This window comes from Natrix helvetica, assembly GCF_964273705.1.
Source record: "Natrix helvetica genome assembly, chromosome: 10".
NCBI classification, from domain to species: Eukaryota; Metazoa; Chordata; class Lepidosauria; order Squamata; family Natricidae; genus Natrix; species Natrix helvetica.
The window spans coordinates 6811117-6832306 of record NC_138561.1 but is presented as its reverse complement, the minus strand read 5'-3'; the positions used below and the strand labels follow the sequence as shown (position 1 = coordinate 6832306).

At 40.4% G+C, this 21190-nt stretch overlaps 1 protein-coding gene across 1 annotated transcript in view; it reads right to left on the bottom strand.

Moving 5' to 3' along the window:
* PRMT7 (protein arginine methyltransferase 7) overlaps window positions 1-21190 on the bottom strand; it is a 45357-nt gene that overhangs the window by 14040 nt on the left and 10127 nt on the right. Inside the window, exons 5-16 of the mRNA XM_081963343.1 lie at window positions 20356-20464; window positions 18081-18193; window positions 16970-17211; window positions 15554-15734; window positions 14986-15113; window positions 14252-14390; window positions 12728-12811; window positions 9888-9935; window positions 9444-9533; window positions 8678-8839; window positions 7429-7503; window positions 4164-4324 (exon numbers count right to left, since the gene is read on the bottom strand). Of these exons, the coding sequence (XP_081819469.1) occupies window positions 4164-4324; window positions 7429-7503; window positions 8678-8839; window positions 9444-9533; window positions 9888-9935; window positions 12728-12811; window positions 14252-14390; window positions 14986-15113; window positions 15554-15734; window positions 16970-17211; window positions 18081-18193; window positions 20356-20464 (1532 nt within the window). The remainder of the gene's footprint in view (window positions 1-4163; window positions 4325-7428; window positions 7504-8677; window positions 8840-9443; window positions 9534-9887; window positions 9936-12727; window positions 12812-14251; window positions 14391-14985; window positions 15114-15553; window positions 15735-16969; window positions 17212-18080; window positions 18194-20355; window positions 20465-21190) is intronic.

The following is a 21190-nucleotide window of genomic DNA, read 5'->3' as shown; positions in this document are numbered from 1 at the left end:
GATGCTCCATTTAAAAATTTTAGACTGGAACTTTAAAAGTATTCTAATAATGGGAGATTGGAATGGAGTGATTTCTCCAAAGATAGACAAGAGTACAAAGACGAAATTCACTACCAAATTACCAAAGGCTTTTTTTGATTTACAAGACGATTTGAAATTAAAAGATGTTTGGAGGACGCAACATCTAAATGAGATGGATTTTTCTTTCTATTCAGATAGACATAAATCCTTTTCAAGGATTGATTTCTTTTTGTTAACACCGGATCTACTTCCTAAAGCCAAGAAATCCAAGATTTTCGCCAGGACACTTAGCGATCATAGTCCGGTGTGGTTACAAATTGAATTAGGGATGAGGCCAAGAAGGTCTTGGAGAGTAAATGAAAATTTATTTAGATATGAAAAAAATGGTGATGAACTTAAAAAACACATGAAGGAATTTTTCAGTTTTAATATGAATAAGGGCACTCCCATTGAAATAGTTTGGGATGCAAGTAAAGCTTATATGCGTGGGGTCCTGATACATATGAACTTTAAACACAAACAAATTAGACAGAAAAGGAGAATGGAATTGGAAGATGAAATAAAACGCAAAGAACAGCTGCTTATAATAAACCCGAATGACCAGGCGCTCCAGATGGCGCTAAAGCTGTTGAAAGATCAATTTCAGATGCTTATAGCAGAACAAACAGCAACCAATTTGCAATTTGCTAAACATAACACCTTTGCCAACGCTAATAAACCTGGTAGATGGTTAGCATATACTTTGAGAAGGAATATGAATGACAGAATTATTGATAAAATTGAGTTTCGAGGGAAGATGGTATATCAACAAGAGTTGATTAAAAAATCATTTGTGGACTATTATACTAAGCTATATGTACAGGATAATATACAGAACAAGTTAATAGATGATTTTTTGGAAGGAAAAAGGGTTGCAAAAATTTCTGTGCTTCAAAAGGCAAATTTGGAACGTCTTATAACCGCTGATGAGATCACTTTAGTTATAAATCAACTTAAATTAGCTAAGGCTCCAGGGACTGATGGTTTGACTGCAATGTATTATAAAACCTTACAACTGGAAATGATTGAATATCTTACACAACTATTTTGTAATATACAACAAGGAGGTAAAATACCTCCCTCATGGAAAGCGGCTTTTATCTCATTGATACCTAAAGATAAAGAGGGCCCTAAGAAACCAGAGGATTACAGGCCGATATCTCTTCTGAACACAGATTATAAAATATTTGCTAAGGTACTAGCCAACAGATTGATGCCGGTTATTCAAGAGATTATTCATCATGATCAAGCAGGATTTATTGAAGGCAGACATATGAAGGAGAATGTAAGGCAACTCATAGATTTAATTGACTATCTTGATAAGAATAAGCAGATCTCTGCAGTGCTGGTTTTCTTGGATGCAGAGAAGGCCTTCGATCGAGTGAATTGGAACTTTCTAACCAAGACTTTGGAAAAGATGGATATGGGACCACGATTGCGGCAGGCGATTGGAGCAATTTATCAGCAACAAAATGCACAACTTATTATTAATGGAAATTTGTCAACAACTTTCGAGATACAAAAAGGCACAAGACAAGGTTGCCCATTATCCCCATTGTTATTTATTTTAACTTTGGAAGTCTTGTTGAACACAATTCGGGACTCAAAATCCTTAGATGGCATAGCTATCAGGCAAAAGGAATACAGAACTAGAGCATTCGCCGATGATCTGGTTGTTACCCTTTCACATCCTTTGAAATCAATAATCCAGATGAAAAATATCATAATAGAATTTGGCATGGTGTCTGGGTTTAGACTAAATCAAAACAAAACGAAAATGATGGTTAAAAACATGACAGAGACTCAAAGAAAGAGACTTGTAAGTTTAGCAGGTTTTGAAATAGTTTCTAAAGTTAAATATTTAGGAATACAAATTTCAGAATCAAACACAAAACTTTTCTCAAATAACTATGAAGTGTTGTGGCAAAAGATACAGAAAGATCTTGAAGCGTGGAAAAAGTTACAATTGTCTTTGCTTGGAAGGATCTCAGCAATTAAAATGAACATTCTACCTAGATTTATCTTTCTATTCCAGATGATTCCGGTGCTTAAATCAGATAAAACCTTGTTAAATTGGCAAACAACATTAAATAAATTTGTTTGGAAGGAGAAAAAACCAAGAGTAAAGATGAAGATTATGCAAGATACACGTGAAAGAGGCGGCCTCAGACTCCCAAACCTTCGATTGTATTATGAAGCTGCGGTATTAACGCATGTAGCAGACTGGTTCGGGAAAACAAAAATGGAATTGCTCAATATAGAAGGCCATGATCTTGTTCTGGGATGGCATGCATATCTTTTTTATGAAGACAGGGTGGATAAAGTGTTCAACAACCATGTTCTCCGTAGTGCCTTGATGAGAATATGGAAGAAGCACCGGCCCAATTGGGATTATAAAATACTGCTTTGGTTGGATCTTGCAGACACCATGGGGATTATGAATATTAAGTCACTCGGGGGTTGTTTATATAAAGAGGTGCTTATTGCTGATGGGGGCGAATGGAAGTTAAAAACTTTGGAACAGCTGTTGGAAGAAGGAATTACTTTAAATTGGTTACATTACATACAGCTTTAGAAGAGATGGGAAGAAGATCGCAGGGTCGGCTTTATGGATAAAGAAGTGGAACTGATTAAGCAGATAAAAGAGACTGGTCCAAAACAAGTTAAAAGAATATATAATGTACTGTTAGAAAGAGACTCAGAAACTGAATTGGTTAAGGATTGTATGATTAAATGGGCTCAGAATTTTGGTGAAGTGGTTATGTTGGAAACGTGGGAAAAAATATGGGTTCAGAATGTTAAATTTACACAGTCACAGAATTTAAGGGAGAATTTCTATAAAATGTTTTACAGATGGTATTTAGATCCTAAAAAATTATCATGCATGTTCAACCAAAATGTTGGAGATGCGGGTGTCTAGATGCTACCTTTTTTCATGTATGGTGGACTTGTAACAAGGTTAAAGCTTTTTGGATAAAAATATGGTGGGTTATGCAGAATGTATTTAAGAAAAGAATACAATTCACTCCACAAATGTTTTTATTGGGTATAGTTAAGGATTTTACCAAAGGGGAAACAAAATTGGCCTGGTATATGGTTACAGCAGCTAGGTTGTTGATTGCGCAACATTGGAAAAAAGATTTTTTGCCGACAATTGATCAATGGATTCAGAAGGTGGCGGGGTTCACTGAAATGGCAAAAATTTCAGCTTTCTTAAAAGCTCAGAAACAGGAGGATTACACACAGGAATGGGCAAAATGGATTGATTATATACAGAATAAATACCAGACTAGGAGTTATTATCTAGCCTTTAGGTAAGAATGTTTAGACCGATAGATGATCAGAGTAAATAGTATATGGGATGTTTGGAATTGTTAGAGTGGTATACAGCGGAAGTCAGGGGGGTGGGTTTGTGTGGGAGGTGGGGGAGGGTTAGGGTGGAGGGTGGGGCAATATATATGTATGAATAAATTAGAAGATGGGACTAATGAAACATTGTTAGGCTAGGAGAAATTTATATTAAGAGTTATAGATGTTAAATTAGCTTAGAAAATGATCAATGTGTTATTATTAATTTAAGAGAAATTTATATAGTGTTTGTTGGGAGGAGAGGGGTTATGAGTAATCTATTTTAAGATGGGGGGAGGGGAGGGGGTAAAGTGTTTGGTATAATATTTGAATGTGAATTTTTGCGGGGGGGTTGGGGGGGTATAGCATTTGTATGAGATTCATATTGTGTGGAGGGGGGGGTGAAAAGGGGGAAAATTTGTTTGTACAAAACTTTTAATAATAATAAAAAAAAAAGACTTGTGGACTTCATCTCCCAGAATTCCCCAGCCAGCATGTCTTAAGTCTTAAAGTTCCCAAGTTTGGACACCCCTGACTTAAGAGCAGGGTTTCCCGAACTGTGAAAATCCCAGCTGGCTGGACTTCAGCTCCCAGAATTCTCAGCAAAGGCCACCCTGAGTGAGAACTTCCAAAAGTTGAAGTCCACATCGGTGGAAGTCCTCCCAGTTCGGAAACAGTGTCATGGAGCGTCCTATAAAACATTCAATATTGCAGTTTAGTCCTCCACCCTCACCCACCCACCCCAGGATACTGACCTTGAGAGGTTTAGGATGCCTTCTTCTGTGAGAGGATGTTGTGGTATAGCTTGTTGGAAGTCAAACGTCAGAACGGTGAGGGGATCCGAGGTGGATCTACAAGGGTATTCCCAAAGCGGATGGGGCTCGGCTTCCCGCGATTCTCGGAAGTCTAAGGAATTCTAAAGGACGTGGCAAGGAAAACTGGGTCAGCGGCGCAGAATTTAGAAAGACGAACTCCTTTGAAATTCCAAAGTATTGAGGGAGGAGACCACGAGGTGGCTTACTAAGGTGAACGATTAATGACCCAAGACTGCGAAACTTTTGTTTTATAAAACAGAAAGAATGAGAAGAGTTTCAGGTTCTAAAGTTTTTGTTTCAGATTCTGAATTTATGGATTGGTTACGGTAAACCCCAAATCACTCTTAAAAAAGCCACGAAGGGAGCATTCTAGTTTGGACAATGTGAGACTTCAAGGGGCATGACCATGGTTATTGAATGTTCTACAAGCTTGCAATAGGAACGTGGTGGCTTAGCAGCGAAGACGCTGAGCTTGTCGATCAGAAAGGTCGGCAGTTTGGCGGTTTGAATCCCTAGCGCCACGTAACGGAGTGAGCTCCCGTTACTTGTCCCCGCTTCTGCCAACCTAGCAGTTCGAAAGCACGTAAAAAATTCAAGTTGAAAAATAGGGACCATCTTCGGTGGGAAGGTAACAGCATTCTGTGCGCCTTCGGCATTTAGTCATGCCGGCCACATGACCACGGAGACGTCTTCGGACAGCGCTGGCTCTTCGGCTTTGAAACGGAGATGAGCACCGCCCCCTAGAGTCAGGAACAACTAGCACATATGTGCGAGGGGAAACTTTACCTTTACTAGTTTGCAACCATTTTGAAATGACAGCACATAAAACAACAGATACTTAAAATGTAAATCTAGCAATTAAAACTGGTCCTTCCCAACCTATAAAATATATGCAAAATACCAGCCCTATTCAAAAGCATTAAAGCTACAGTATTTGTAAGTTTAGTTTCCATCTCTCTTGCATCAGCCCATGCTGGCTGGGGAATTCTAGGAGTTGAAATCCACAGATTTTGAAGTTTTCAAGGTTCAGAAACTGTTCGAAGATGTCTACATGGTCATGTGGCTGGCATGACTAAATGCCAAAGGGACACGGAAACCGTTTGCAGCTTGAGAAAATGAGAAAATTTTATTCTATTATTATTCTATTCTTTCTGTTCTCTATTCTATTTTCTATTTTATTCTATTATTATTATTCTATTCTTTCTGTTCTCTATTCTATTCTCTATTCTATTTTATTCTATTCTATTTCCTATTCGATTTCCTATTCTATTTTCTATTCTATTCTATTCTTTTGCTATTCTTATTCTATTCTGTTTCTATTCTATTCTTTCTCTAGTCTTAGTCTTTCTCTATTCTTATTCTATTCTGTCTCTATTCTTATTCTTTCTCTATTCTTATTCTATTCTACTTTATTCTTTTGTGGTGCATGCCAACGGGACAGGTTGACATTACCTGCTGCTCCTCTAAAGCCAGGAAGACAAAAATAACCTAGCACGGCTGGGTTCACACATTGCGTCAGTCCTCAGGGATCATGTGGTTTGTTTAATTTTGGTCGAATCCAACCTTAACAAAAATGTACAACCCAGGTTTGACTTAATGTGCAACCCAAGTGAACCTGTGGCAAAAGCAGAGGGCATGATGAGAAAACCGGGAGAGGATTTGTCTTCCTTAATTGGGGAAGGGTTCCGTGTTTGGGTCCTTTTCACAGCAGATTTTGCTGCAACCTCACAGCTGCTAATGTGACTCATTAAAGCCATCATCCCAGACATTTCTAAGTAGTACTTTCCAATAACTACACATTTTTGCAATTAAGTTAATTGGCCCTACGCTCTCCAACAATGAGGGTTGAGGACCTGCAAACCCCTTATTATTGCGAAAAGGATGTGGCGCAAAGATCCTCGTGGGAGGAACTCGGTATTTTAAGCAACATCGTTGAACTTTCATTTCTCGGCTTAGAGGTTTGGCTGCGGCGAAGATTTCGATTACCGCGACTGCTTTGTATTGCTTGGGTTACACAATTGCCCCGCTGCAGAGTTTTGTAGTTATTTTTAATAGATTACCATATTTTTCGGAGTATAAGACACACCAAGATTTTGAGGAGGCAAATTTTTTTAAAAAAAGTTTTTGCACTCTGCAGACCTTCCCAAAACAGCCCGTTTTTCGCAGAAATGGGCCCCTTTTTTGCCAAAAAAAAGGGCATGCATAGCCTTTAGGAGGCTTATAGAGTGGTTCTCGGGGTTGGGGGGGCAAAATTGAGCAAAAAATGGCCCGTTTTTCGTTCATTTCTGCCCTCCCCAGCCCCCAGGAGCACTCTGGAAGCCTCCCAAAGGCTATGCACGGCTATTTTGGTAAAGGGGCGGGATTTCGGGAGGCAAAAAATGCTGTATTCAGTGTATAAGACGCACCCAGATTTTCACCCCCTTTTTGAGGGAAAAAGGTGCATCTTATACTCCGAAAAATATGGTAGCACTATTTTTAAAGGCATGGAAGTGTTGTTGTTCTTACATTATTAGGCTTTTTGTGGTTTTTGTGGTTGAGACTCTAGAAAGAGTGCAGAGAAGAGCAACAAAGATAATTAGGGGACTGATGATTAGGAGGAGGAGGAGCCAATGTCGCGACGAGACGATGTGCAATCTCAATGCTCTGAGATCGCCGTCGATACTTTTGCCGCTGGGTGGTCCAAACGGACCTAAACCATCCTGCAGAGACGGTGAACAAGAAGAATAGTCTGCTGATCTCAGGGACATTGCCAAGTCCCTGATTGATCCAAGAGAAGTTCTTCAAGCCAGAGACAAAAAATCCAGCCATTAAGCTGATGAAGTCGGGGCAGCTCCAAAACGGAAGGATACGGAAAGAGAAAGTGTTTCCAGCCTGTGAGGAATTTTTACTGTTTTAAAAGAGACTGCCTATAAAAATTTAAAATTAATTTAAATTGGGGAACAGAAGAAGTAAGCGGCGGAATTAAATTTGGAATGGTTTTGGACAGTGGGTTATCTTACTTTTTAAATGCTATCTTCGTGGGTGGAAATTATGCAAGCCTTTTAAAACGAATGGATTAAGTTTTGGGTCACAATGGGTTGGAGATGACTTTGCAACTAACAACAACAACAATTTAATGTTTCATGCACATTCTAGCTACTACCATGTAAAGGACTAATTTCACCATGTGATGATTCATTTGGCCTTTCACCGGGGGATAACTCACCTTTATCATGTCATCCATAATGCGCATATCAAAACCTTCACAGGTACCACAAGGGCTTCGGATTCGCCACAAATCCTGGTGGAGGAAAAAACAAGTCACTTTTCTCAGCATTGTAAATTCTATTAAAATGCAAAAATTGGTTCACAGAATTAGAAGTCTGCAGTGTCAAATTGTATACTAGAAACTTTTTATTTGGCAGAAGTTCTTGGCCACCGTGTGGCTAATTATATAACCGAGGAAGAGAATAGGTTTGCATACAGACATTCAAAGGTCTCTATAATTATACAACGCATGTAAACAGAGTGAAGAAGCCTGTGATGAAATGACTTCAGATACTTCAAGATGAGGCAATTTATTTAGGGAAAACTTCTAGTAAGCTGGAGAAGGAAGGAAGGGAGGGAGGGTCCGAGGAAGTCCTGCCTTAGCACTTGGCCATACAGGTACCCCCAGCATGAGTGATGTCAAGCTGGCTCCGCCCACCCACCCCACCCCTCAAGGTCAAACACAACCCTGTTTGAATTTAGAAAGAAAACCAGAGACTTTTCTTTTGGTTTTGATGGGAAAAGATTTGGGGAAAAAATTGGAACTTTGATGTTATACATGTTGGCGGCACCAAGACTTCTCTACACACAGAAATGGAAGATATAAAGGTACACTATATTGCCAAAAATTTTCGCTCGCCTGCCTTTACTCGCATATGAACTTACTGTAAGTGACATCCCATTCCTAATCCATAGGGTTCAATATGACGTCGGTCCACCCTTGGCAGCTATAACAGCTTCAACTCTTCTGGGAAGGCTGTCCACAAGGTTCAGGAGTGTGTTGATGGGAATTTTGGACCATTCTTCCAGAAGCGCATTTGTGAGGTCACACACGGATGTTGGACGAGTTTACGTGGCCTACCACTTCATGGCTGAGTTGCTGTCGTTCCCAAACACTTCCACGTTCTTATAATACAGCTGACAGTTGACTGTGGAATATTTAGGAGCGAGGAAATGTCACGACTGGATTTGTTGCACAGGTGGCATCCTATCACAGTTCCACGCTGGAGTTCACTGAGCTCCTGAGAGCGACCCCTTCTTTCACAAAGATTTGTCAAAACAGTCTGCATGCCTAGGGACTTGGTTTTATACACCTGTGGCCGTGGAAGTGATTGGAACACCTGATCCTGATTATATGGATGGGGGAGCGAATACTTTTGGCAATATAGTGTATAGAATAACTAAAACAAATTATTACATATCCTTACCTTGAATTCCACCATCATCAGGTGGAGAGAAGCTGATTGGGGAAGGACAGTCACATCACGGCTGAGATGACTCTCCAACGCCGTCCGGGCATACCAGAAAAACAGATTGTGCCACGGCAGCAAGCTCGTAGAGAAAAAGGGCTCAGCAATCAAAAGGGATATCTCGGGGAAAGAGAAAGGGGTGGGGGGAAAGGACATGAATATTTGAACCAGGCCTATGCGGGTAGAAAATCCCAGAAAAACTCAATTTTCATCAACAACCCCAGAGATCTTTCAACATGTAAGTCAACTCCTACTTGGTCAATCTCTTCCTATCCTGCAAAGCAGCACAATTATAAATATTCTCCTTGTGGCTAAAAGGAGAAGTGTGGCTGCAGTTTTGTCCGTTCATTCATTCGTTCTTTCATTCATTGTCTTGAGTTGAATTAATGGCCCCTGAAATCATTTCTTGCAGAACGCAGAAATGATCTTCAGGGGAAGGAAATGCAACCGGAGAGCGAGATTTTAACCAATTCTCCCAGAAAGCCTCCTTGGCTCACATTTTCCAAGTCTGGGAAATGCAAATTTAGGGAAAATCCCCAAAATTGCTGGGCAAGACTGGCTGAAGATTGAAAGGATCTTCTCCCACCCTGGTTCCTCTTCATATCCGTGGCTTCACAACCATGGCTTCATATCCGTGGCTTCACCACCCTGGCTTCAGGTGGAGGGAAAGCATGTCAGTAGCACATCCGTTGCCCAACTGGAATTGCCTGCTCAGATGTCTTACCTTTCTGTCTTCAAAATCAGAGGGGGTTAACAATTCCGGGGGTTTCTCTAGGATTGTAATTTTATCTTCCAAACGGTTGGCCATAAAAATCTTTAGGAGGAAGGGAAGAAAAATGAAAGAAAAACTGTTAGTGCTCTTTTGAATAATTTTTTTTTTAAATAGTTGGGGCGGGAAAAGCATTCACAATAAATTTGGGCGCTTATCAAATGTTGATACTGCCCATCAAGCTCTCAGATACTTACTTTTGATTTTTATAAAATATACATATCTGTAGAGATAAAGCCCAGCATGTAAGATAAGTATAGGCTGCTAATGTTTCATAACCAAGCCATGGTGGGGAAATTATGAGTCTATGGGAGTTCACCTGGGAGAGAACAGTACAGTGACTTTGAAAAACAATGCTCTATGTTTGCAAAATCTTGACAAAAAATACTTATTACTTACTTTCTGCATGAGTGAGCGAGAAAGCGAAGAACACTCCAACGTAAACACCTAAAAGAAGAAGAATGTGAGATTGGCTTCAGAGGTGGTATTCAGCAGGTTCTGAACAGTTCTGGCGAACCGATAGCAGAACTTTTGAGTAGTTCGGCGAACGGGTAAATACCACGTCTGGCTGGCCCTACCCACATCTATTCACTGCCTCCCAAATCCCAGCTGATTGGCTGGGTCTTCTTTTGTTGCCCTGCACAGGAGAACAGAGCTAGAAAGCAGGTTAGTGGGGTGGGGAGGGAATGGGGATTTTGCAGTATCCTTCCCCTGGAGTGCAGAGGGAATGGGGATTTTGCAGTATCCTTCCTCTGGAGTGGAGAGGGAATGGGGATTTTGCAGTATCCTTCCTCTGGAGTGCAGAGGGAATGGGGATTTTGCAGTATCCTTCCCATGCCACGCCCACCAAGCCACACCCACAGAACCAGCAGCAAAAGATTTTTGAATCCCCCCACTGGTTGGCTTCATTATTCTAAACCAGTTTAGAAGGCCTGGGGTGGGATTAAAGCCCACCATGCTGGCTAGAGAATTCTGGGAGTTGAAGTTGCCAAGTTTGAAAAAATACCGGGTGACCGCAAATGTACAGAACAGAAACGATTTATTCCCTCCTACATTATGTTGGAGCCATTCTGATAATTCTTCCTAGAGATTTCCCGTGTTCCAACAAGTCTTTTTTCACTGCTTGCAAAGAAGCTGCCAGCCGGCTGTGCATATAACAGTGCCCTCAACTGTTCTCAGGTTGGGAACCAACCATGACACATAAAGTCACAGCTCCCCAGAGAACATCTTTCGGGACATTCTGAGTCTTGCCTAGAACAAAACGGCTGTTTGTGGGCTGGGACACATTTCCCAAGATTGCCATGTCCTCTGAGAAACCTCACAAAAGAACACCGTTCAGGCACAGGCATCTGCTTCACAGGGGCTGATTCATTAAACCAGTAAGACTGTGTCCCTGCATTCAGACTGAGAATGTGGGGATAGATGCTCTCTGGAAAGCTGTGACTCTGTGTCATGGTTGGCATGCACACACACACAAACACACACAGACACACACACACAAATAATATGAATATATAGATTTGTGTGTGTGTATCCATATCTATCTATCTATCTATCTATCTATCTATCTATCTATCTACCTACTTACCTATCTATATCATCTTTTTCTTCATCTTCATCATCTCTTTTTATCTCAATCTCCCTCCTCTCTCTCTCCATCCATCCATCCATCTATCATCTATCTATCTATCTATCTATCTATCTATCTATCTATCTATCTATCTATCTATCATCTATCTCACCATCTTCATCATCATCCTCTCTCAATCTCCCTCCTTCTCTCTCTCTCTCCCGCCCTCCCTCTCTCTCCTATTATCATCTACATCCATCATCTATCTATCAATCTATCATCTATCTATCTATGATATGTCTGTCTGTCTGTCTGTCTGTCTGTCTATTTATCTATCAATGATCTATATCTATACCTATCTGTGTCTGTCTGTCTGTCTATCTGTTTGTCTGTCTATATCTATCTATCTATCTATCTATCTATCTATCTATCTATCATCTATCTATCTATCATCTATCTATCATCTATCATCTATCTATCTTATCTATCTATCTATCATCTATCTATCTATCTATCTATCTATCTATCTATCTATCTATCTATCTATCTATCTATCATCTATGATATGTCTGTCTATCTAACTATCTATCTATTTATCTATCAATGATCTATATCTATACCTCTATCTGTCTGTCTGTCTGTCTGTCTATCTAAGATATGTATGTGTATCTATCTTATACATCCATCTATCTACATCTCTCTCTCTCATCTATCTATCATCTATCTATCTATCATCTATCTATCTATCTATCTATCATCTATCAATATGTCTGTCTATCTGTCTGTCTGTCTGTCTGTCTATCTATCAATCAATCAATCATCTATCTCTCTATCATCTATCTATCATCTATCTATCTATCTATCTATCTATCTATCTATCTATCAATGATATGTCTGTCTGTCTATCTATCTATCTATCTATCTATCTATCATCTATCTATCTATCTATCTATCTATCTATCATCTATCTATCTATCATCTATCTATCTATGAATTATATGTCTCTCTGTCTATCTATTTATCTCTCAATGATCTATATCTATACCTCTATCTATCTGTCCGTCTATCTATCTAAGATATGTATGTGTATCTATCTCTATACATCCATCCATCTATCTACATCTCTATCTATCATCTCTATCTCTCTATCTCTCATCTATCTATCTATCTATCTATCTATCTATCTATCTATCTATCATCTATCTATCTATCTATCTATCTATCTATCTATCTATCATCTATCTATCTATGATATGTCTGCCTGTCTAACTATCTATCTATTTATCTATCAATAATCTATATCTACGTCTGTCTATCTATCTATCTATCTATCTATCTATCTATCTATCTATCATCTATCATCTATCTATCTATCTATCTATCTATCTATCTATCTATCTATCATCTATCTATCTCTCTATCTTTCTATCTCTCTATCACTCTTTCTCTCTCTCTCTCTCTCTCTCTATGTAATCTATCTATAGATATATACCTATATCTATATATCCATTTATCTATCTATACCTGTCACGAAAAACAGTCCTAACTCACTTTTTTCAGTGCCATTGTAACATCTAGCAGTCACTAAATGGAACTGTTGTAAGTCGAGGACTACCTGTATACTATATTGATACTGTAAAAAGAAAAATTAAACGGGACAACTTTGTACCTTTTCTGCTCCAAGGTGATGAGCTAAGACCGGGAGAAGGCTACCGTCACTCATGCTCAAGCAGATGCTGTTCGGCTTAAGAACCTTCCAAGAAAACAGGAAACATCTTAGTAGTTTCAACACAAGGAAAAGACTGCAGCATTGTTTTGTAAAGACCACAGGTGGCTCCTTTCTGATGGCTGTCTAAAAATCTCATCAATCAAGCAGCACTTGAGGTATTTCAAGGAAACAGATACATTACAGTAAGCAGGCAATGACCTGCAAAAGAAATCCATATCTTGGGAGCCTATTTCAGAAACTTTTTTTTTTTTTGGCTTGAGGATTTGACCCATTAACTTTTTGCAAAATAAGATTGATTGACAATATGGGCATTCATTCAAACAACTGCCCCTCCCAAGTAAATAAGCAGGTAGATTTCTTAGAAGCAGAAGCAGATTTGCATCAAGCTAGAAATTGGGAGACCGTGAGTTCTAGTCCTGCCTTAGGCACAAAGCCAACTGGGGTGACCTTGGGCCAGTCACTCTCCCTCGGCCCTAGGAAGGTGGCAATGGGAAACCACTTCTGAAATCTTGCCAAGAAATTTGCAAGGACCATTTTAGGCAGTCTCTGGGAGTCAACCCTGACTCAAAGGCACAAAAAGTAAAATAATATCTATTAATAATTTAATAAAAATTAAAAAATATCTAGTCTTCCTTCTATTTCTGGGGAATGCTTTCAGGATACCCTCACAAGGAAAACTCTACCCAGTAACTTCTTATGTCAGTGTACATATTTTTCTTCATATGATGCTTGGTGCTTGACAAATTAGGATCAATTTTCACTGAATAGACTTTCACATTTCTGCTTCTACCTCTGGTGTGTCTATACATTTTGTCATAAAAATAAGAGCTCTCCTTTTTATTTTTATACCTGCATGAATAATAGCTTATTGTCTTAGCAAGGCAATGTGCAAAATCACAATAAATATGGCTGAGTAGCAGGACTATGAAGTTGCATGAATGAATCATCAAAGTTCAGACCTTAGAAATTCAGAAATAATGTAGCCTCAGAAATATCTGAGTAAGCTTTACTTAAATCTCAGAAGTTAGGGAGTACAGGTCTAAAGACAAGACAAATCTGATTACAGTTCCTTAGTAAAAGGTGTTCCATGGAATTAGTTACAGAATTCAATCAGAATTTAATCTAGCTTGTCAACGTTATAGAAGTTACTGCTTTGGTTCAGACTAAACTCAACAATCATACAGTATTTAAGTACATGTTTAATAAGGTTAGCGGTTTGCAAAACTCTAATCGTTGTAATAAGCATGTAGATATCAGCTGAAGATTCGGAAGGCTTGCAGTCTTAACACATTTGAAAGATGCCAGCTTGGGAAACAATGCTTTGCAGAGACATAGAAAAAGAAAATACTAGCATTGTTCGCAATGAAAAACTAAATAGAGTGACATAGGGATAATTTCCCTAGTGAACAAAGCAACACAGACATCAAGCCAGGAAGTCGTCACAGGTGATCCTGTAAATCTTACCTTCTTCAGAGCTTCAAAATAGCACGATGTGCGGTCCCCGTCACCCACTTCTCCGAAACGTGGCCGGTTCCACAACAGGTGAGCCTGACACACGCACACTGGCCTCTCGGTGTGTTCAGAAGTCTTTGATTCTTCATTTCTAAAACCGCAGGATTGACTATTATTAGCAAAATGACCCCTATTTCTCACATCAGCTCTTAAGGTAAAGGTTCCCCTCGCACATATGTGCTAGTCGTTCCTGACTCTAGGGGGCAGTGCCCCATCTCTGTTTCAAAACCGAAGAGCTAGCGCTGTCCGAAGATGTCTCCGGGGTCATGTGGCTGGCATGACTAAATGTCAAAGGCACACAGAATGCTGTTTCCTTCCCAGCAAAGGTGGTTCCTATTTTCCTACTTGAATTTTTACATGCTTTCGAACTACTACGTTGGCAGAAGCTGAGACAAGGAACGGGAGCTCACTCCATTACATGGTGCTAGGGATTCAAACCACGACCTTTTTGATTGGCAAACTCAGTGTCTTAGCCACTGAACCACCATGTCCCTTAAATCAGCTCTTGCTCGAGCCAAAATGATGGAACAAAGGGATGTTTTACAGGACGCTCAGAATTTCTAGACCGTTGTCCGATGTTCCCTAACAATCTCCCAACTTTCAGAGGTCAAGAAAAATAAGCTTTTCCAGTCTGACACACTTCATTTAATCAACGGCTCCTCTTTCTATTCCCCACCTTGAGTTACCTGCTTTTTTGAAGCTTAAACCACACGGAGTAATCATCATGAAAAGCCGTCAAGTCGACGCACCGGCCTTGGCTCACCGCTTCCTCATTTGGAAGGAAATATACACACTGCATCCAGTGGTCCCTCCACTGAAAACAACGGGAGAAAAGAGTCGTTGGAAAAAAGCAGAGCGAATGAATTGCCGATTACTTTTGCAATGTCGCAGGCGGCTTTCGTTGGGGAATTGAGCAGAAAACGTGGGACTCCAGCAGCAAACGGCAAGATTATTCTTGGTTGGCAAGACCACTGCTTTAGCCTTCATTTTCCAGTTGCCATTTTGCATTTGCTATAGAAGTGCCATTATGGCAGATCTCACCCCATCCAAATCCGTAAAACCTCCAGGGACTGGGACAGAAGCTCAAAGCTTTAGCTGGCTGGCCCAGAGTCAAAGGACATGAGTTGGCTTTCATCAGCATCTTGATGATATTGAAACCGAAACAGGCAGATGGCCTCACTCATTGGTTTCACGTAATAGCATTCTTATTACCACGAAATTCTTGGCGAGGCAACGAAGTGTTAGAAAGCTTACCGGGTTCTCTTCAAAAGTGCTTCGTACCCAATACGGGGCCAACGAGCATTTGATGGACCCACCAGGGTCCATGTCAATCTCCCACCAGGAAAGGACCACTTGGGCTTTGCCAGACTTGACGGGCTTCAGTTTCACTGTGTAGGACACAGAAGCTCTGCTGACGGGCTTACTGAAATCTATACTGTGAGAAACAGCAAAGTGAAATCAACTCCTTTTAAATGGCAGCTTTTCATCTGGGTGGTTAAGTGTTAAGCAGCATTTATGTATAAGGTAAAGGTAAAGGCTCCCCTCACACATATGTGCTAGTCGTTCCTGGCTCTAGGGGGCGGTGCTCATCTCCGTTTCAAAGCCAAAGAGCCAGCGCTGTCGGAAGATGTCTCTGCGGTCATGTGGCTGGCATGACTAAATGCCAAAGGCTCACAGAACGCTGTTCCCTTCCCACCTAAGGTGGTTCCTATTTTTCTACTTGCATTTTTACGTGCTTTCGATCTGCTAGGTTGGCAGAAGCTGGGACAAGTAACGGGAGCTCACTCCATTACATGGCGCTAGGGATTCGAACCGCCAAACTGCCAACCTTTTTGATTGACAAACTCAGTGTCTTAGCCACTGAGCCACCGCATCCCTGTCTGCACACACAAATAAACTTACAAGATGTACAGGCGGTACTGATTTACATTCAGATGCCTGACAACTGGTTCATATTTATGACGGTTGCAGTGTCCCAGGGTCACTTTTTTGCAACCTTCTGACAAGGAAAGTCAATGAAGAATCCAGATTCACTTAACAACTGGGTTATTAATTTAACAACTGCAGCCATTCGCTTAACAAACGTGGCAAGGAGAGTCATAAATTGGGGCAAAGCTTAGGTTAACAAATTTCTCTCTTAGCAACAATAAATTTTGGACCCAGCTGTGGTCGTAAGTCGCGGATTACCTGCATCAGGAAAAATACACACACTGTCAGGGTTCCAAAAATAGCATCCAAAAGTAAATCAGAGTCCAAGGCAAAGTATTGCTCAAAGTTCCAATTTATTAAGAGAGCCATGCTGGCACATCTGGGAAAATTCAAATCTGAAAGCTTCCCGGTTTTCCCCACCCAGTTGAAAGTTCAAGCTCTTGCCCCCACACCCACAAGTCCATCCCATGGTCCAATCTCCCACTGGCATGCTGGCAATTCCACCCATCCAGTTCTGGTCAGGTGCAGAGGTGCAGAGACGAAGGATGACCTTGGCTTTCTAGAAAGAATGTTGTTATGGCTACATATCATCTACCTCCATACAATCCCCTCTCCTGTTTCCTACCATAGAAAATGCATAGCAGAATAATAGAAAGTATGGCAGGCCAAAGACCCAAAAGAAAAGATGGCTGCAGGCCTGACGCACATCCCTAAAAAGAAGCACCACAGGATAGCACTCACCTGAACATAGGGACGACTTCACTGAGCGGCACAAAGTCACGGGTGGGCACCTGATTCAATTGGATGTCACAGACGGAAGGTGCACCAGGGCAAACGTCCATTTCTGGTGGGAAGATAATGGTCTTCTGGACACCTTCTGCTTGGATATGAATGGGAGACAGCTTGTTCCACGACCACATGCGTTTGGACTCCACCAACTGGGCATAAACGGTGGCTCTGTGAGGCACTGCCTCACATCCCTCCTGCTCATTGAAGGATGAATAGGAAAGAAATCAAGCACGGTTCACGTGCTTTGGGAGGGGAAAAGAACAATGACATGCAATAGCAATAGCACTTAATATATATAGACCACTTTACAGTCCTCTCTAAGGTTTTACAGAGTCATCCTATTGTCTCCAACAATCTGGGTCCTCATTTTACCCACCTCAATACAATACAATAGTAGAGTTGGAAGGGACCTTGGAGGTCTTCTAGTCCAACCCCCTGCCTAGGCAGGAAACCATATACCGTTTCAGACAGATGGCTATCCAACATCTTCTTAAAGACTTCCAGTGTTGGGGCATTCACAACTTCTGGAGGCAAGCTGTTCCACTGATTAATTGTTCTAACTGTCAGGAAATTTCTTCTCAGTTCTAAGTTGTTTCTTTCCTTGATTAGTTTCCACCCATTGCTTCTTGTCCTGCCCTCAGGTGCTTTGGAGAATAGTTTGACTCCCTCTTCTTTGTGGCAACCCCTGAGATATTGGAAGACTGCTATCATGTCTCCCATAGTTCTTCTTTTCATTAAACTAGCCATGGCCAGTTCCTGCAACCGTTCTTCATATGTTTTAGCCTCCAGTCCCCTAATCCTCTTTGTTGCTCTTCTCTGCACTCTTTCTAGAGTCTCCACATCTTTTCTACATCATGGTGACCAGAACTGAATGCAGTATTCCTCAGAAGGATGGAAGGCTGAGTCAACCTTCAGCCAGTGGGGATCGAACTCCTGGAGTGAGCAGTGAGTTAGCCCTGCAGTACTGTATTCTTAACTACTATTCCACCACGGCTCTTAAATATAGATTGGATGGATAAAAACACAGGTGGATTTGTCTTCTCTGACATAATTCACTCCTTACCTGGACAAGATGCTTGTGAGCATGTTCGTAAGATGGCAAGGCCCCTTCCCCAATCAGTTCGGTGTCAAACAGCTCCGTGATCAGGATGTTTGCACGAGATTCCATGTCTCCGTCTGGAAAGCATCATACAAAACCGATTGCCACAAGTGACTCTGGAGTTCTGGTTGGAATGTTCCCAAATAAACCTGTTTTAGTGAGACTTTTCTACTAAATGTGTTTGATCTCAAACCATACAGTCGATTAGCAACCATTCAAAGACAGACCCTGAAAAAAAGGCACTCATTGAGCCCCCATTTTGGCCACTCGGAATTTGGTCCACATTTACAGATTTAACAGATTAATAGAGTTGGAAGGGACTTTGTAGGTCATCTAGTCTAACCACCCACCCAAGCAGGAGACCCTACACCATTTCTGACAGAGGGCAGTCCAGTCTCTTCTTGAAAGCCTCCAGTGATGCAGCTCCCACAATTTCTGAAGGCGACTTCTGTTCCATGGGTTGATGGCTCTCACTCAGAAAATTCCTCCTTTTTTCTAAGTTGAATCTCTCCTTGCTCAATTTCCATCCATTATTCCTCGTCTGGCCTTCGGGTGCTTTGGAAAATAGCTTGACCCCCTTCCTCTCTCTGGCAGCCCCTCAAATATTGAAACAGTGCTATCCTGTCTCCCCTGGTCCTTCACTAGACTGGCTATGCCCAGTTCGTGCAACCATTCATCGTGTGTTTTAGCCTCCCCTAATCAATTTACAGCTGTTTGCAACACCTTGTAGTCATGCAATTGACATTTACAACATTTTTTTCCTGGAAATTGGTGTTTACTTCCAGTTTCTGGCAACAACCACCTCGTAGCAAACAGTGGGTTTGCTTAACGACCGCAGCATTCGCTTAACTGCTGCAAGGGGAAAAAAGGTCGTAAAATCAGTCACAGTCATGGCTCAATTACAGTTGTAAGTTGAGGAATACCCGTATGGGCAGCATCTTCTTTTTTAAGAGATAGAACTAACAGTCCCCCTGCCACTGAATCATAAGAAATAGGGTTAGGAGAAGGAGATGCAATGAGAATTCTTTATTTTATCTTTCATGAAACTGTCTCCTGTTCCTTTTCCATTCCCCTCCTCTCACAGATCTTTCAACTCTGGCCACTAGTTTCTGTTAAATCCAAAGGGAAGAACAAATGGTTGCAGGAAATTAGGTGGATCTAGTCTAATGAAAAGAAGGAATAGGGAAGAGAAAAAGGCTATGAAATGCTAAACTAAAATCCTGTAACTTCCTGTCCTTTAAGACAAATTTGAAAAGTTTCCTTCACAGCTACCAGATTATGAGCTAAAATGCAGATTCAACATAATGTTGTGCATTTTTGCAACAGAAGGCCAGAAAGAAAAGATGCAATTCTATCAATCAGCAAATGGCAATTATATATATATATATATATATATATATATATATATATATATATATATATATATATATATATATATATATATATATATATATATATATATATATATATATATATATATATATATATATATATATATATATATATATATATATATATATATATATATATATATATATATATATATATATATATATATATATATATATATATATATATATATATATATATATATATATATATATATATATTCTTAGGTATGGCTCTCCACTGAGGTGCATGGTGCCAACGTAGCAATCTTATTAGTGCTAGGATGAGAGATTTATCTATCTTCTCCCTGAACATTTCGATTAAGTAATCCTCTAATTTAGTTGCATTTTAAAAAAATATTTTCTTGGATTGTAGTTGACATTTATATAATTACATTCTGCTTTATACACATCCTTTCTTTTTAAAAAGAGAACAAGTAGTCCTTGCCTTGCAACCACCCATTAAGTGACCATTACAAAGTTACAACACTGGGGGGGGGAAGGTAACTTATGAACATTGCAGCATCTCCATGGTTCAGATGCTTGCTAACTGACTCATACTTACGACGGTTGCAGTGTCCTGGGGTCATTGTGATCCCAGTTTTGCGACCTTCTGACAAGCAAAGTCAATGGGGAAGCCAGATTCATTCAACAACCATGTTACAATCCTAACAACTGCAGAGACTCGCTTAACATTTGTGGCGAGAAAGGTTGTAAAATGGAACAAAAACTCACTTATCAACTGTCTTGTTTAGCAAGGAAAACGTTTGGCTTAATTGTGGTTGTGAGTTGAGGATTACCTGCATATAAAAAAATATTCTGTTCTCTGCAAATCAAGGCAGTAACCTTACCTGACCCCACAGTAACTTCGGTGGAGTGCTTGTTAATTATCTTAATTTTGTCACCAAAGCCATTCTTTTCCACTATCTTCACAGCTGTATCAGCCATTGGTTTAAACACCTGCAACATAATCATCCTTGGTATTTGTACAGTGTATTTCAACAGTTCAAAACACTATTTATTTAAATCTGTCAAGGCCACCTGCTCCAGTAGACTCTGGGCATCCATAATACATTTAAATACGCCATCTATATTACCTCATTAATTTTTAAAAGCTCTCGGGTGTAGACCTGTCATTTGGAGTTGAATTGTCCTTGACAAAAATTGAAGGCAGGAGGAAGTAGTTTTTAATTGTGTAAATCTCTAAGTTTTTAGACAAGGATGGGATTGTGCTGCTTGCCTTTCTGTGAACACCTTCGAAGTTCATTGCTCTAATGCAAGGGTCTCCAAATTTGGCAACTTTAAGACTCGTGGACTTCAAGAATTCTGGGACTTGAAGTCCACAACACTTAAAGTTGCCAAGTTTGAAGAACCCAGCTCTAATGCAATTGCTTTTCATTTCTAGCTTCTGAGCTTCGCTTCAGCCTTTCTCATTCCTGAGTCAGACTACAACTCCCAGATTCCCCCCAGACCACTAAAGACCAAGCTAGATGAGGATTTGAGAGCTGTACAGAGGTCCAATAAATCTGGAGGGTATCCAGTTGGAAATGGCTGAGCTGGATGAACAGGAAGTTGCCTATCTAGCCCCAAAACTTAGAGGCCTTACAGTGTTTTCATTACTTTCATTCTTGGGGTAGCCCAAGAGGAAGGAGACACTGGGGAAACTGCATTTGATTGGCCTTAGAC